General features: G+C 45.6%; 1 protein-coding gene across 6 annotated transcripts in view; it reads right to left on the bottom strand.

The window, feature by feature from the left end:
• The window catches only part of RIPOR2 (RHO family interacting cell polarization regulator 2), a 222,326-nt gene that overhangs the window by 96,906 nt on the left and 108,460 nt on the right, over positions 1–16,960 (bottom strand). The window contains exon 1 of one of the 6 annotated variants that reach the window (XM_040644909.1): positions 14,416–14,760. The exons of 1 other annotated variant lie outside the window; for it this stretch is intronic. In XM_040644909.1, coding sequence (XP_040500843.1) covers positions 14,416–14,641 — 226 coding nt within the window. In that variant the 5' untranslated portion in view covers positions 14,642–14,760. Of the gene's footprint in view, positions 1–14,415; positions 14,761–16,960 lie in introns of those variants that run through there. 4 more of the 6 variants (XM_040644910.1, XM_040644914.1, XM_040644916.1 and 1 more) reach the window with 4 other exon arrangements.

Here is a 16,960-nt window from a genome sequence, read left to right as displayed (position 1 = left end):
CCCCCCCCCCCCGCCCCGTTTCCCATTGCAGAGGTGAGAGTGGAAATCTGACTCCCAAGGCACGGCTTGCCCAACACTCAAGGCCTTCTTTGGTCGCAGGAACCGGGCCTGGCCCCACTTCCCCCATGTTCCTTCTCGGCTCACAGGCAATCCACAGCTCTGATAGCTTGGGCGGGAGCTGTGACAACAGGACGGGGCGCTGTCACCCTCCATAATTAGCCAGGCAGCAAGGCTGCTGTAATATCCCTCGTTGACAGTGCTCTTGAACCTAATAAATGATTCACGCCACCAAAGTGTAATTGGCTGTCACATTGGAAATAGGTCATTCACGCTAAGGCTGCTGGAGGTGAAGATTTCACAGCCACCGAAGCAAATCCAAGTGCTTCGGTTTCAGCAAATCTCCAGAGAAAGAGGCTTCTCCAAGCAATGCCCCCCTCACTATCTTTCATCGAATCCCAGCTATGTTTTCATTAGCGGCAGCAGGGAGAGCCGGGAACAGCTGTCTGCTGGCAGGCTCGGGAGTGGGGGAGGGAAGGCTTTGCTCAGCCTCTTCCTTCCCTGTCCCGTCCTCAACGGGCCTCAAGGGGCTCCTCGAGGAAGATAAATGCGAACACCTGCTCTCGTTTATTCTTTGCACCCAAGACGGCGGCTGAGGCAGAATGAGAACGTAAGCACCGGGCCGGGGCAGGTCTCAGGAGCCCGAATGTGCACGGGCCTCCCCGAGAAGTGCCTCTCAGCCCGGGTGCCACGTTCAAAGAGGAATTCAAGGTCAACAGCTGTGGCCGCGTGCCCCTGCGTTTCATATCCTAATTCACAGGCGTTCGGCCCTCTTCACTGCTTAGAATACGCTTGCCCTCTTGTCGGCCAAGACGTATTATTCAACTCAAGTGCCGGCAGGAATACAAATATTTGGCTAGTTTAGTGTTTGGAGAGTTACTCACGTGTTAATATGTTCTTTTCATCGTTTTCGAGGGTCCCCCAGATGATCTTGCTGGAGGAAGAACAGTTTTCCCCAGGATTAGAGTAAAGAGAAGTGGTTGAAGATGTCGCTTGGGGGATTTGAGTTAAAATCAAGCGAATGCGCTCTTGATGTTAAATGGATGTGTAACTGAGAAAAGCTGATAAAGCTTCTCGGGAAGGGAAGGGAGGGAGGGAGTTCAGCAATGAGATGGACTCCCTGCCCGCCTTCTGTCAGGAAGACAGACCCAAACCCCCCGTAGGTCTCTTCCAGCGGCCAGCCCGTGGATGTGGAGCCTTGGAGCAGAAGGGCAAGCGGGTAAGCGTTTTCACGTGCGCGCAGCTCGCAGCTCGGGAGTCACGTGAAGGTGGAGAGTCCCGGACGCTCTTCCACGCCTGTGGGGTTCATCGCAATGGTGCTTGCAAGGATATCAAGCTCTCCCTTCAAACAGGCACCTCCAAGAGGTCTGCCCCGCTCCCCCAGCCCTTCCCCGATCTTTCCTTAACTCTCCTTCTAGTGTTTTTAAGCACTTTGAACGTCGGGTTTTGAGGCGCAGCCCATGTAAGTCGTACAGTCCCACCCCGCAAGCTAGACGTGAATCTGTGATTTTCACTGATGCGTATGCCGCACTTCCCCAGCGCCCGGTGCTGCGGCTGCCCGGAGTGGGGGGTCCGTGGAATCGGCCACCACGTGCATCTCCACTGCAAACTTGACGGTCCTGAACTGGATCCTGATTCCCCGTCATGGCCATACTCCTTCCCACCTCCAAGCCCCCTCCTCTGACAGTGCTCCTGTCTCAGTAAAGAGCTGTGTCACCCTTCCAGATGCGTGGGCCAAAGCCTTGGAATTATCCTTGGCCACCCCCCACCCCCACTTACTTGCAGAATTAATTGGTGTCAGGCCTGGGAAGGGCCCCCTCCGCTCTCTCTTGGAATATCGCAAGTCTTCCAAGTGGCCTCCCTGCCTTGGCCCTCCACACCCCTCATCTTCACTTTCAAGACAACAGTCAGAATGAGCCTTTCGAAAGGCAAATCAGATTATGTCACTGCACTCAACAAGCACCAGGGTCTTTCCATCTCCCACAGAGCAAAACCTCAAATCCTTATAATGGCCTGTAGGGCTTTACAAGGGCTGCCCCCCCCGAAACCTCTTGGATCTCATCGTGCACCCCTCTTTGCTCGCACACTGTGCTGGAGTGCTCTTCCTGGAACATTCTCCCCCAGAAGTCCAGGTCAGACCTACAGCTCCATCAAGCTCCATCTATCAGCAAAGCCTTCCCTGACCACCATGTTCTATCCTTCTCACCCTGCACTTAATTTTTCTCCATAACCCTTCTCGCCATCAGACACATCCTGTTCTTGTCTCCTGTCTGTCCCCTCCATGGCAATATAACTTCACATGGGGTAGGGCTCTGTCACACTCACTGCTGATCCCAGGAGCTGAACAGAACCAAACCTAGTGCATGGTAGACATTCAGTAAGTCTTCTTTAAAAAAAAAAAAAAAAAGATATTATTTGAGAGAGAGAGAGAGAACACAAGCAGGCACAGGCAGAGGGAGAAGCAGGCTCCCTGCCGAACAGGGAGCCCAACACGGGGCTCGATCCTAGAACCCCGGAGATCATGACCTGAGCTGAACGCAGATGCTTAACCGACTGAGCCACCTAGCACCCCCATAAGTATTCTTTAAATGAACGAAAAAGTAAATCTTCTATCCCTAAATAGTTCATAGGCTCCTGAGGGGGCTGCCTCTTCTGATTACGCTACGCCTTTCTAGAGAAGCCTCGAAACATTTATGCAGAGATTCTAAAAACTGATTCCCAACCAGGCAGAAGTTGGTAGGAAGCATTCCCATACCTAACTCTCACGCATTCCGTTGTGAAGAACATGGTCTTTCTAGGACTGTGTGAGATAAGCCCAGCCTGGGTCACAATCAGCCACTTCAATCTCTCATGGAAATTCAGTTCTCTACTGTGACATTTATGTGGTTCAAGAAAACGTAACTGTTTTTTGGACTTTTGGGAACTGCCTGGTACTTCCTGGTTTTTGTTTGTTTGAGTGTAGTTATTCCTAACTTTTTTTAATGTGAAGATATCTATAGATATATATAGATGCATATATACAGTTAAATACGCATAAGACTTACCATCTTCATAATTCTTCAGTGTACAGCTTGGTACTGTTAAATACATTCGCACTGTCCTGCCACCAATCTCCAGGGCTCTTTTCGTCTTGCAAACCTGAAGCTCTGTACCCTAAACAACAACTCCTATTTCCCCCTCTTCCCACCCCTGGCAGTCACCCTTCTGTGTTCTGTTTCCAGACATTTGACTACTTCAGAAACTTCATTTAAGTGGAATCATACCGTATTTGGTGGTGTTTTTATTTGTTTGTTCTTTGTAACTGGCTTCTTTCTCCTAGTTTAATGACCTCAGGTTCCTCTATGTTACAGCAAGTGTCAGAATTTCCTTCCTTCCTATGGCTGAAGAATATTCCATTGTACGTACGGACCACATTTTGTTTGCCCATTCGGCCATCGATGGGCAATTGGGTTGCTTGCCCCTTTCGACTACTGGGAAGAATGGTGCTGTAGTACAAATATCTCTTCAAGACCCTGCTTTCAATTCTTTTGAATATATACCCAGAAGTGGAATTTCTGGATCATAGGACAGTTCTACTTTTAACTTTTTGAGGAGCTGCCATACTGTTTTCCACAGCGGCTGCACCAGTTTACATTCTCACCAACAGTGGATAGTGGCTCCCTGACTCTTTTTGACAACAAGATATTTTCCCCTCCAGCAAGTGAAAACTACTCAAAGATGCCCAACAGAGCTAAACATTCCTGCTCTTTCTAATGCTTAGCAACCAAGAGCCAAGTGGCCCCCACTAAATGTGCATAAGTGCGTGGTGGTGCTTTTCACTCCTTCCTTGGTGCCTGTTTTGCAAAGGCTTCCTTGTCCTCGGATTCCCATGCAGGCTGGTCTGCGCTGCTGACGAAGGGCAGCGGGCCAGAGCCAGCTCTGTCTCGGGGTGATCAGAGCTCGGCTAATCCCATGTAATCTTCTCATGCAAAGGTAACGTAGCTCCATTTGTGGTTTCTTTGGGTGATGCCCCCCTGAGGCCTGGCATGGGCACCCCATCATGATTTGGGAGACTTGGGGTGATGTGTGCGGAAGAGACGAGGACCAGAGACATGCTCGCACATCAGTGGTTCCTTACCATGAGTTTGCAAGGACTTTGGACCTTGGACACCTGTCGACCCAAAGAGTCAAATGGGGAAGAAAATCCTTTGACTGATGCAGAGGTGTGAGTGGAAAGGACTGTGGACACCCCCGTGTGCTTTCTTTCACCTCATTCACAGGTGGGCTGGGAGACCGTGTTCCTAGTCCCACTGTGTCTCCCCCTTAGGTGATGTTGCCTTGTCTGGTCTCTCCAAGCCAGGGCACTTGGTCCTTGGTTTTGTCTTAGACCACAGATTTTCATCATCCTTTCAATTGGTATTACAGAGCAGTGTCATATGGTGATGTGTATTCTCTTAAAAAGAGTATTTTGAAACAATAGAAGGGGGATAAATCTCCTCTTTAATGGGGATTTAAAAACGATAAGACCCTCCCGGCAGATATGAAAAGGGGAAGAGCTGGAGGGAGACATGGTTAAGAAACTCTCAATGACTTCAAGAGGCAAAATGATTTGGAATTTGATAACGTAGACCAGGCTCAGCAGACTTTTTCTAGAAAGAGCCAGATAGCAAATATTTTAGGCTTTGTGGACCAAGAGGCAAAAACAAGGAAATTATGTAGATACCTCCATATAACGAGAGAAAATAAAATTTCACTTATTTTTATTGACAAAATTTAAAATATAATTGAGTATTCCTTGTTTTTGGTAATCCTGGTCTGTTTAGGAGAAGAATGGAATTCTTTTTCTTTGGGAGAGCACTTTGCATAATTGGAGTTCAAGGTTTACTCTTCCCCATCATCAAATCAATTGCAAATGTTCATCTGTAGAAACCATTCTAATCTCGCAGTCTATGAACAAAAACAGGCAAGGGGCTGGGATTGGCCCGAGGGCTGTGGTTTGCCGACTCCTGACTAGGTCAAGAGGGGGCAGAGAGCCACCAACTCAGCCTGCCCTTCTCAGCGGTGCCCGCGAGGTGGTAAAGGCAGAAGCGCCTGTCTTTCTGGAGTATCATCGGTGTTAGGAGGCTACACAGGGCTTTTTTCCGTCCTCTGCACAGTAGCCAATGTTGTAAATAACCAGAGGCTGTGTTGTCTTTTCTCATACAAGCGGTGATGCTCTTGACCCAGCATCCGTTGTGTCTCCAGGAGTGGGGGGGATTTGGGCTGATCCACCGCTAGTCAACCCTGCTACAGCTGGTACAACTTCTGACCTAACTGACCAGTTATGTACAGTGGTCATAACTTCCGCCAAAACTTGTTGATAAGTTCCTAGCAGGCTGATCCTGTTAACGTGTTCTCTGTCCCAGGCAGAATTATTATTAAGCAACTGAGCTAATATTTGTCTTCCTGTACATGTGTGTGCACATTAATATATTTACAAAAATACTACACAAACAGATCACCACAATTTCCTCTAGGAGGTTTTATCACTGAAAATGCTTAAAAAAGCAGTGGAAGTAAAAACCAAACAAAACACCAGGAGAGAGGATGTTTGTTGTTGAAGCTTCATTTAAAGTCTTAATTGCTGTCCTAAAATATTGTGACATGTATATAATTCAAATTTCAATGGGTGTTATCTTTAAATTAGAAATGTTTTAACAAATATAGAAAGCCTAGGCATTCTCAGGTTACTGAGATGGGGGAGGCATACTGTGGTATGTTTACCACAAGTAAATATTTACGCAGGAAATAGGGACTGTATGTCGTTAAAGATACTGTTAGAGATACGATTCCTGACCTCCAGAATTCCTGACTAAGGTGAGAAGACTCTCTCCACAAGAAAACTGCCCTAGTGTCTATTACTCTTTAAAACTCAAAGAATTTTCAGAGGGACACCAGATTGGCTAACAATAAAAAATGGGTAGGAAATCACATACGTATTTGGTGCCAAATGACCGGGCAATTCTGAGCCCTGCCTTGGTCACATGGTGATCAGATAGCAGCCAGGCTTGTTAATTCATGAGTCAGATAGACCTTTATATACCCAGGATAGCATCTGAAATGAGCAGTCTAACTAACTCTGCTCTCATCAGCTGGTATCTTTGTTGATCATAGGCCAGGAGGAGGAAAGGGGAATTATATAGACTTGGGAGGCTGGGGCAGCTGAGAAAATCAGTTTGATAATAACTGACATTTACATAGTAGGCCCTTAAGGGTTTCCCATTACCTCATACATTATCTCCTTTAACTTCACAGCAATTTTCTCAGGAGGTGACCAACACCACACAGTGACCACCACCATCATCACCACCACATGACCACTACCACCATGACCACCATCATCATCACCAAGACCACCAACATGACCTCCACCATCATCACCAAAACCACCAACATGACCTCCACCATCATTACCAAGACCACCAACACGACCTCCACCATCATCATCATCACCAAGACCACCACCATGACCACCATCACTACCACATGACACCATCATCACCGCTATCCCATTTTCCATCACCACCACCATCCCAGCAGCATTATCACCATCCCCACATGGAAGAAGGAAAGTCAAGCTTTTGAGGGGTTAGCTAACTTTCCTAAAGTCAAGCTACTAGTAAATTGACATAGATCTTTTGAGTCCAAATATTTTGCTTTCTACTATACCTTCCCTCAGTTTGGAAGTCTGAATAGTAACAAAGATTTAAAAACAATGGTGGCTCTAGAATGTTTGTAAGCAAAGTACTTAGTATAGCAACATGGCTGGAGAAGGGGTTTGGCTTCTGCTAGGAGCTGTTTGCAAGCATACAACTTTATACACAGAGTGTAGATCATTCAAAATAGCCATGTTTGGTGAAAAAGCTTTTTTTTTCATGCTTTTTATTAAGAGTTAAAATTCTAACTTATGTTTCAGTTTTTAGGGATACTAATGGAGATTAATCGGGGGCTGAAGCATGTCCCACCCCAAAGACATCCTCAGTATATAAACCAGAAGTTGAAGGAGAAGAGCTTATTTTTCCTAATATTTCAGTCACATAATTTATCTGAAAGTGGTTACAAGTGCCTTCCACAAATCACATCTGCATATTTGATTCTCTGACATACTTTTCTTCACATACAATTCTAATCAGTTCGTTGTGCTGATATAAATAGGAAGAAAAATCCCACCGTAGAAAATATTTTCATATTTACTCCCTCTCAGAGTTTCCTGAATGCCAATTTATAGAGAAAAAAAATTCTATTCAACTGCTCAGCCAGCTGACTCCACTTATGATCTGAAAGTCAAGGTATTCTCTTCCTGTCTCCTAGCTCATTACATCTTACACTGAATGGATGGTTTAGAATGAAGTCTGAAGTCAAGAGGGAGAAGAGTCCAGCTGGTTTTCCCCTGTTGCTGTTTGCATGGTATGGTATGTTTAAACTTTTAACCCTCAATGATCCAAAGACTAAGAAGGAAAACATTGCAATGAAAAGATGACACCATAATCTCACCACTTTTCAGAAGGCAGCAACTTATCCTTTCTTTTATTTAGAAATGTTTATTTCCTTTAAAAAAAAAAAAAGAAATGTTTATTTCCTAGGGCTACACCTCTTATACAGAAGAAGATGAAATATCAGATCTTTTTCTCTGTTTGCTAGGTTATCTATTACTGACAATCTTTACAAAGTACACACAGTGGTTTTTTTCCCTCTCTCAAATTCTTACTTTGTATCCACCATTGACCTTTCTGTGTCTTCTGCCTGAAGCATTTGCTTAGGGAGGTAAAGCATGAAAAAGTGTAAGAGGCGGGAAGTTCACGTAAGAGTGATGGTAATATAAATTATTTTTAATTTGTCTTCCGGAGTAAAACTGGCCATTATACCCGCCTTTTGCTATCCCAGCGTAGGTCAAAATCTTTCTCTTAAAAATATCTAAAAATGATCAAGTAGATTGTTTTTTCCTGGAAGGGAAATTCTAGATGCCTGATGAGATATGCTCTGTCTACACAGCACAAAGTGGTTTTTCAGCTTAAATGACCTGGTGTGTCTACCCACAAGGATCGAACACTTCAGATTCTGATCAGATCCCTCCTCCCTCGCTCCAGGGTGGAAGCATACTAGGGAATCATCCCCCTCCCGGTCAGCCAGTTTCATCCACATCTCAGCCTCCCCAGAAACCAGGCGCCAGGCTAGTCTGGAACACACCGAGTATGTTCAATATCCCACCAGCACCTGGGCGCCTGGGTGGCTCAGTCGGTTAAGCATCTGCCTTTGGCTCAGGTCATGATCTCAGGGTCCTGGGATCCAGCCCCACACTGGGCTCCTTGCTCCATAGGCAGTCTGCTTCTCCCTCTGCCCCTCCCCCACCATGCACGCGTACTCTCTTTCAAATAAATAAAATCTTACAAAAAAAAAAAAATCCCACCAGCACCTGCATTTTTGGTGTACTTTCTTCTCTCCATTTTACTTTCCAGGACCAGTCACTGTTTTTTTTTCTTCATCTAACTCTTCTCTGTCCTTCTGGTAGTGGAAATAGTCATTTCCATTTGACTCAGCTAATACCTTTTCCTTCTTTAAAATCTCTTCTGAAACCCACTGAATCACCAACATCTTTGTTCAACGTCGCAGCTGTTTGGCAAACAATCAATAGGCAAAATTTAGCCGTCCAAAAATAAATGAGAAGTCGAATAAGCTGACACTTGCTAAGCACAATAAAACACATGAGGGACAGTAAAGTGGAGAAGCCACATCTCTAATACATATGCTGCTTCAGGAAGTGAAGTGACTGCCATGGGGGGTGGACAATGCCACCAGGTTATTTCTCTGTTTTGGTCATAACAACTACACACTTCTTTTGCTTAAAAACATTTTTTTTTTTTTGCCACACATAAATGGGTGTGCTTATAATTTTCGTTCTCATGCCCTATAAAAGACATACTTGAGTATGTCTTATATCATTCCTAAAAGGACTTGGCTGCCTGCTCATGAAGATACGAGATAAGCATTTAAAATGCTTTATTGTGCTATTGGGCCCCTTTGGCTTTGGCCTGATCTAAATAGGTCACTCTGAGGTCACTGGAGGCCATAAATCAGGGGGGGTGCACTCGTGGTTAAAACAGCCTACATAGCTTTAGTGCAATGTGCTATTTTTGTTTGTGCCCCTGAAATGACACCATCTCTTTGGCACCAGCCAGAGAAAGCTTCCTAGACATCTATGGGAAGGGAATGTTTTGCAATCATCCAAGACATAGGTCCCAGAGGCATGAATTACTGTGGGGAGGTCTGCATCTCCTCCATAACCTGTGACCAACGAAGGAGGGAAAGCATTTCTCCAGGACTCCGAGGGCTGGAAGCGGAGCCAAGCACTCTTGGCAAATCACGAAAGCCAAGAGTGACCAACTGTTTTCAACTCAGGAAACTAGGGCAGCTCTTCCTGACCATTTTCCAATCCCATTACTTGGGTCTACTTGAGAACCCCAGATATGGATTTTTGGTGAAAGGTCCAACATAGCTAAATACAAATTATTATATTTATGATATAAAGCGTGGCATAGTCAGACAAAACTCTCCAACTCTTCCTAGCCAAGATGCGTATATTTTTATGTTCTATTTCTTTAAAAAAAAAAGATTTTATTTATTTATTTGAGAGAGAGAGAGAGCAGAAGCAGGGGGAGGCGGAGAGGGAGAAGCAGACTCCCTGATGAGCAGGGAGCCCACCGTGGGCCTCAATCCCAGGACCCTGGGATAACGACCTGAGCCAAAGGCAGATGCTTCACTGCCTGAGCCACCCAGGCGCCCCTATGTTCCCTCTCTTAATACTTTTTCTATAGAGGGTATGAATTCACCTCTGAACTTTTAGGATTTATTGGTTTTGTACATATCGTTAATTTAATCTTTTCTTCCTTTCTTTCTTAACTTTGGAAAGAGCAAATATAATTCAGGAAACATCAAAATATGCCAGATTAGAGTAGACTGCATAATTGTTTCCCTATTAAAAAATCTCTTCCTCGGCTTCATAAGCAGTATAGACAGAAAGTGAGCATCTCTTCTACTTACAGTCTGTTTTTTTTTCTTTGATAAATCTTTTGCAGTTTTCTTGCTCTCTCGAAACTGAAATTCCTTTTGATGGAAAAATGTGCTAATTTACTTGGCCTGAGGAAACGAGCGAGGTTTGGTTCAAAGCGAGTGGTATTTTTTCCTAAATATCTGCTGGTCTGTCCAAAAGCAACACACAGCTGCTGGTTGAATGCTCTCCCTTTTGCCCGTTCATCCTCATCCTGGAGGGTTCTCCTCCTCTGGGGAGCTTGACACAGCTTTCATAGACACAGTGACCTAGGACAGAAGTATTCTCATGCCCTGTTCTGTAACAGCTTTGGAGAACATTCGAAGGTCCCGCAAAAAGTTTGCTGTGTCCTGCGGCCTTTCTAGAAGCAAAGTCTTACAAGGCACGTGAGTGTCCAGGGAATATAGCAGCCCGAGAAAAACTTTGCACTCGTAACTGTGAACTCGCGGTGTGTTATTATTCTAACCATTGCTCTTGACAAGAGAGCGCTGAGTGGGGCTGAAAATGGGGCGGTGACTTGTGGCTCTGAGGAAAGAAGCAGCTTTAACTGGTGCCAAGGAGTCATTTTCGGCTGCAGAACCAGCGACCCACCACCACGGGGGAACTGTTTCCTCCCACACCGAACTCCATTCTGCTCCTGAAAGCTGGCCAAGGGCCCTCGCTGTGCATGACACTGTTTCCTATTGTTATTCTGATCACCACCAGAATTGTTACAGTTCTCATTACTATGATTGTCCATCCAGCTACCTCTATTCACATACACCAGCCTAGCTGTCAAGAAGGCACAGTGAAAAAACAGATGAAAGCCCTTTAATTTGATAAATTTGAAATAACGATGGGAAAAGAGCAACTCATTCCAATGACTGATTTTTTCCATACCTTGGTAATCAAATCGACCATTCTCCCAGGAAAGAATAAAATCTGATAGCAACCGTGTTCTAAATGGCATGATGATGTTGGGGTTATTTGGAAAGCAAACCTGAGGTGCTGTGTGTGTGAGAGAGAGAGAGGGAGGGAGAGAGGCTAGAAGAGAGGGGAGACAATATCGGGATTTCTGGAGGGTAGGTGGATGGCTGCTTCTTGCTTCTCTCTCTCTCACTAACCATTTGCAACTCTCCCCCAGAACAAGCACGGAGGGACACACCAGTGCCTCTTAATTCTGTGAACCTTAGCATTTTCTTTAACCACAGAAAACAATAGCTAAAACAAACAGGATCTCAGAAAGGCAGTTTAAAAAACATTGTGAGCAAGACTCATTTTTTTTCTCCCCAGATCTCTATGTGGTCCATAAATCTAAATGAATTTATAAATACTTTTGAGCAAATGGACCTAAATTCTAAATTTGTGTTCCTTTAGGGGGAAAGGGTTCTTTAAAAAACGTGTCCATTGCAAGGAAATATGGTTGCCTTAGTAACAAGCTCCTGGGCATTTTCCTTCCATTATGTCAGAGAAAACTCATTGTACCGAAAGCTTTCTGCTCTCCTCGGCGTGTTAAGTGAGCCCAAAGCACGGATGAAACACAGAGCAAGCGTGAGTTCCTGTAGGGAGATGCATGCACCATGCAGGAAAGATAAGTCCTAGAGCACTGAAATTTTAAAAGTGAAATCTTAAAGAATGTGTAATCACCCTCTTGTTTTAGACGAAAGGCGAGGCTCAAAGAGATGGCATGACTTGCCCGGGACCCTACACCCAAGTGATGTCAGGGCCAGCGCTCCGATCCAGCTGCCAGCAACTTGTCTGGTGCATTTTCGCCGTGTCATACCGCTGAACGGTGGTTTATGAAGCTGAAGTTCTGTAAATCAGTCCTACTTTGAATACGTTCGGTTAACCCAACATGTGAAAAAAACTCCTGGGCATCACCTTCTATTCCATAGTAGAAATTAGAATTTATTGAGCACTTACTATGTTGTAGGCACTATCCTAAGCCCTTCCCTGGAACAACATTTAATCTGCACACTGCCTGTGAGGTCGGTACTCCATTTTACAAGTGAGTAAACTGAGGCACGGAGCGATGAAGTAACCTGCTCACGGTCACAGAGTGATTTAAGTGGCAAAGCCCGAGCAGCGTTAACTCCACTGTGGAAACTCTTGACTGTCACCCCCAACAGAACTTGTTCAAATGAAGCTCTAGCCAGACAGCGCTCACAGAAATAGACAAACATGAGCCAGAACTCGGAGAACCAAATAAAATACACTGGATGTTGGACTTACAAGGATTCCTTCTCTCATCATTGGAGGTCAAGTTCCATGAGAAATTCAGTCCAGAAAGTCTAAAGCATGTCACATGTGAAGTGCAATGCAGATATTACGAATCTACTGTGAAGACGATCTGTACAAGCCAACAGGTGTTACTGTCCCACATCAGTGCTGAGAAAATAGGGTTAGCGTAGCGACGTAAGTAACTTGCCTAAGTCACAAAAGGAGTTCGAGGCACATGAGAATTTGAAACTGCATCTTGTCTGACTCCCTACTTGACTCTTCACCACGCCTTTTGAGGTTGCAATAATCACCATCATCAGGGATGCTCACGGGGGACATCCTACAGGGTCACCACGCCTGCTTTACTGCGGTCCTAACTCTCCCTCAGGGTGGGGCCGCGCATAAACCGTAGTGTCGCGCATCGGACTACAGATGGCGCTCTTTAGCACCATAGTCAGACACGGAAAGAATCGCTTTGGGGCAAAGAAATGTGGTCTGGGGGGTTGGGTGAAAAATCACCAGATCGTCCAATCTAGGCTTATCTTCCTAGCTGTAAACATTTTTTAAGTCCTGCAGGGAGTAAATATCTAAGGTCAACCTTCACGTGGCTCTAAACTACCTGTCATCAAAGTAAAGCAACAGATTGAAAATTTGGCAAACGTCAAGGAAGTCAAGTAGGTATTCTTTTTTTTTTTTTAAAGATTTTATTTATTTATTTGACAGAGATAGAGACAGCCAGCGAGAGAGGGAACACAAGCAAGGGGAGCGGGAGAGGAAGAAGCAGGCTCATAGCGGAGGAGCCTGATGTGGGGCTCGATCCCATAACGCCGGGATCACGCCCTGAGCCGAAGGCAGACGCTTAACCGCTGTGCCACCCAGGCGCCCCTCAAGTAGGTATTCTTAAACCTGATTTCAGTTATGATAAAACTTCATATTACGATTTTAAATATTCCTGAGACCAGAACAAAATAATAGAAAGACATGGAAACATTGGTAGTGGTTACACCCTAGATGAGTAGGTTGCCAAGGAGTCTTACTATGTATACCCTGTAATTTTTCTTCAGTGGATTTGTATGACTTGAGTAGTCACCCAAAATTTTACTAGTGCTCATTTGTAAAAAAATTACTTGATAGAGTTTTCAAAAACTTACTATGGAAATCAACCAAAGTGATGAGGTCCCTGAGTCCAGATTACCGCTTACTTAGACAATTTCAAGTTCTAGAAAAGCTCTCTTGCCTATGGTCCCATCTCATTGGCAGCATTTGCACAAGACTTCTGTAGGTTACTGGATTAGCCACAGAAAATCATAACCCTTACAGCCAAACCCCCGCCCCACAGGTCTGCTTGTGGAAGAACCGCAAAATAAGGGAAAAACTACACGGTGCCGGTAGGTATCAGAAGCTCGCATCCCAGCTGGAAGAAAAGGAGGGGCATGGACACTTGGGGTGCCAAATACATCTGAGGAAGAGAAAAAGATCCAAAGGTATAGGCAGAAGGGGGAGAGGCAGCTACTACAGGTGAAAGCCACATGGTACCAGGGAGAACCATCCTGGTCCATCTGTCCAACTGCTTCCCTGGCAGCTCTGCAGTGTGCAAAGCACCATGACACGCTTCCCTTCACGTGTTAGGCAAGAGAGCACAGAAGAAGGACAAGGGGACTACTTTAGCACTCATTTCCTACCCTAAACATTGATCTAGTCACGACTTAAAAAAAAAGATATCTGGGGGTGCCTGGGTAGCTCAGTCGTTAAGCGTCTGCCTTCGGCTCAGGGCGTGATCCCAGAGTCCTGGGATCGAGTCCCACATCAGGCTCCTCTACTGGGAGCCTGCTTCTTCCTCTCCCACTCCCCCTGCTTGTGTTCCCTCTCTCACTGGCTGTCTCTCTCTGTCAAATAAATAAATAAAAAATCTTAAAAAAAAAAAAAGATATCCGGAGGAACCATTCAACTCCTTTGCGTCCTGCTTTGCCTTGTGTTCATTGGTACCTAGACTGATACCCAGAACCACCAGGATGCTTCCAAAATACCCCAGCGGGACAACAGGTTCGAAGCTAAGCAAAGTAGATCAGAACGGTTCCTGCCAGGAAGACATTTACCTTCACCAAAAATATCATCCTCTTCCTCGCCCAGGAGCCCCTCGGGGTCCAGATACTGCATCTTGGAGAGGACAGTCAGCGGGTGACAGCAGGAGCACAGCCAGGACAGTCCCCACTGACAACAGTGCTCCCCGGGGCAATTTCCCCTCCCGGGCTGCAGGTTGCGAAAGCCCTCCGGAAGGCAAGGCGGCTTCCGCATCTGCCCTCGGAAAGCAGCTTCATTCATGTGAATAGGCTCCGTGAGCCTTTCAAAGAGTGCATTCCACGTGGGGTAAGTCTCACCCCCAGAAGAAAGAATTCTGGGGGAAGGGGGCTGCAGATCCGGTTGGACCTGAACACAGACACCACTATAAAGTCTGAGTGCAGTGAATTCTTTCAAAGCTACAACTTTCAGGTTTTCTTAAAGAGGAAGGCAGGCTTTAAACTTTCTTATGAACTTGAACACCATAGGTAGCCTTGAAAGAGAGGGGGGCGTTCCCATTTCTCTTATCTTGCTTTTGCTTCCATGACAATTTCTCCGAAAGCACAGCCAGCCCCTCTGCCACACCCGAGAGATATCTGGGGGGGACCCAGCTTCTAGTTCACTCGTCAGAGTGGCCTTCTTTCATTTTGCAAACCTCTTGCATTTGAAGAGGAGAAACTTACAAATGTGTAAACCGAGTTCAGCCCACGTGTAGGTTCTTAGGGGCTCAGTTAACCTACGGCCAAGCAGTAGATAACTCGTTTGGGCCAAACAGCTTCCATTTCACAGTATTGACCCAGTCTGGGTCTTCAGACTATCACTAAGGTAGAAAGAAGAAAACGGATGCCAAAGGCAGCTCCTCCCAGAGGGAGGGGTCACCAGCCAGTACGGTTTCACAGAGCACAGGGTGGCATCCCTGTATGGAACTACCCAGAGTGTGCTGGATTCCCTGTGGCTGCTCAAACACCGGTCTCTGAGTGATACTGCAACTTCATCTGGGGGCTCCCAGAGCTCTCTGTTGTGTTGGAAAGACTTCAGAGTGGTCAGAAGCTCAGAAAAGGCGAATAGAGATAATGATGAAGAGTTGTTAGCCCCCAGTGTTGACTTCTGGCAACTTTATTTACTGAGTAGGGTTTTAAAATATACATATAAATAGATAGATAGATAGATAGATAGATAGATAGATAGATAGATATAGATACAGATATATAGATATAGATTTAGATTTTTATTTATTTGAGAGAGAGAAAGAGGCAGAGAGAGCTCATGAGAGTGGGGTGAGGGGCAGGAGAAGCAGACTCCCCGCAGAGCAGGGAGCCCGATGCAGGGCTTGATCCTGGGACTCCGGGATCATGACCTGAGCCAAAGGTAGACGCTTAACCAAGTGAGCCACCCAGGTGCCCCTAAAAATATATTTTTCATAGGCTTTATTTTTTCGAGCAGTTTTAGATTCACAGCTTAATTGAGGGGAAGTAAGAGTTTTCCCATATGCAGGGTCAGCCTCTCCCAGTAGCCAGCCGCACCCCCATCCCCGGCAGCCCCCATCAGAGAGGGCTATTTGCTACAACTGATGGACTTACACCGGCACATCATAATCACTCAGAGCTCACCGTTTACCTCAGCGTTCGTTCTTGGTGTTGGACACTCTATGGATTTTGACAAACGTTTAATGACATGTATCCACCATTATAGTATCATACAAAGTAGTTCCACAGCCCTAAAAGCCCTTTGTGCTCTCTCTCTTCACCCAACCCTCCCCCCACCTCCTGGCAACCACTAATCTTTTTAACGTCTCCATAGTTTTGCCTTTTCCAGAAAGTCATATAGTTGGAATCATACAGAATATGGACTTTTCAGATTGGTTTCTTTCACTTAGTAATACGCATTTAAATTTCTTCTACGTCTTTTCATGGCCTGTGAGATCATATCTTTTTAGCCCTAATACTCCACTGTCTGTTTGGACCACAGTTCCTTTACCCATTCCCCTCCTGAAGGACATCTCAGTTGCTTCCAGGTTTGTCAATTACAAGTAAAGCTGCCAGAAACACCCATGTGCAGGCACTGGTGTGGACATAAGTTTTCACCTCCACTGGGTAAATACTGAGAAGCACAATTGCTGGTTGGTAGGATAAGAATATGTGAAGTTTTGTAGGAAGCTGCCAGACTGCCTTCTAAAGTGGCTGTGCCATTTTGCGTTCCCACCAGCCGTGAACGAGTGCTCCCATCGCTCCACATGCTCACCGGCACGTGGTACTCACAGCCTTCTAGATCTGGGCCGTTCTAATAGGTGTGTAGTGGTTTCTCATCGAATTACTGAGTGCTTTTGGAGAGACTGCCACTCGGCAAGCTCAGAACCTGTCTCCTCCCCTAGTAACTGCACCCTTGACATTACACCAGCTTCTCCCAGGGGAGAGCATGGAAACGGAGCTGCAAAAGTCCAGCCATGGCAAAGTGTAACCAAACCCAAGGGATTTGTCACTTGGGGTGCATTAAATTGAACACAACCCAAGAAGTGTTGGAAGCAAAGAACTTTTTATTACTCTTACGAGTAAGGCGACAGGGATCTAGCTCTCAAAGCACCAT

Source organism: Ursus maritimus, unplaced genomic scaffold (assembly GCF_017311325.1).
Source record: "Ursus maritimus isolate PB19 unplaced genomic scaffold, ASM1731132v1 scaffold_30, whole genome shotgun sequence".
Taxonomy (NCBI): Eukaryota; Metazoa; Chordata; class Mammalia; order Carnivora; family Ursidae; genus Ursus; species Ursus maritimus.
Note: the sequence above shows the minus strand (reverse complement) of the source record. Positions and strands in the feature narration are given on the sequence as shown.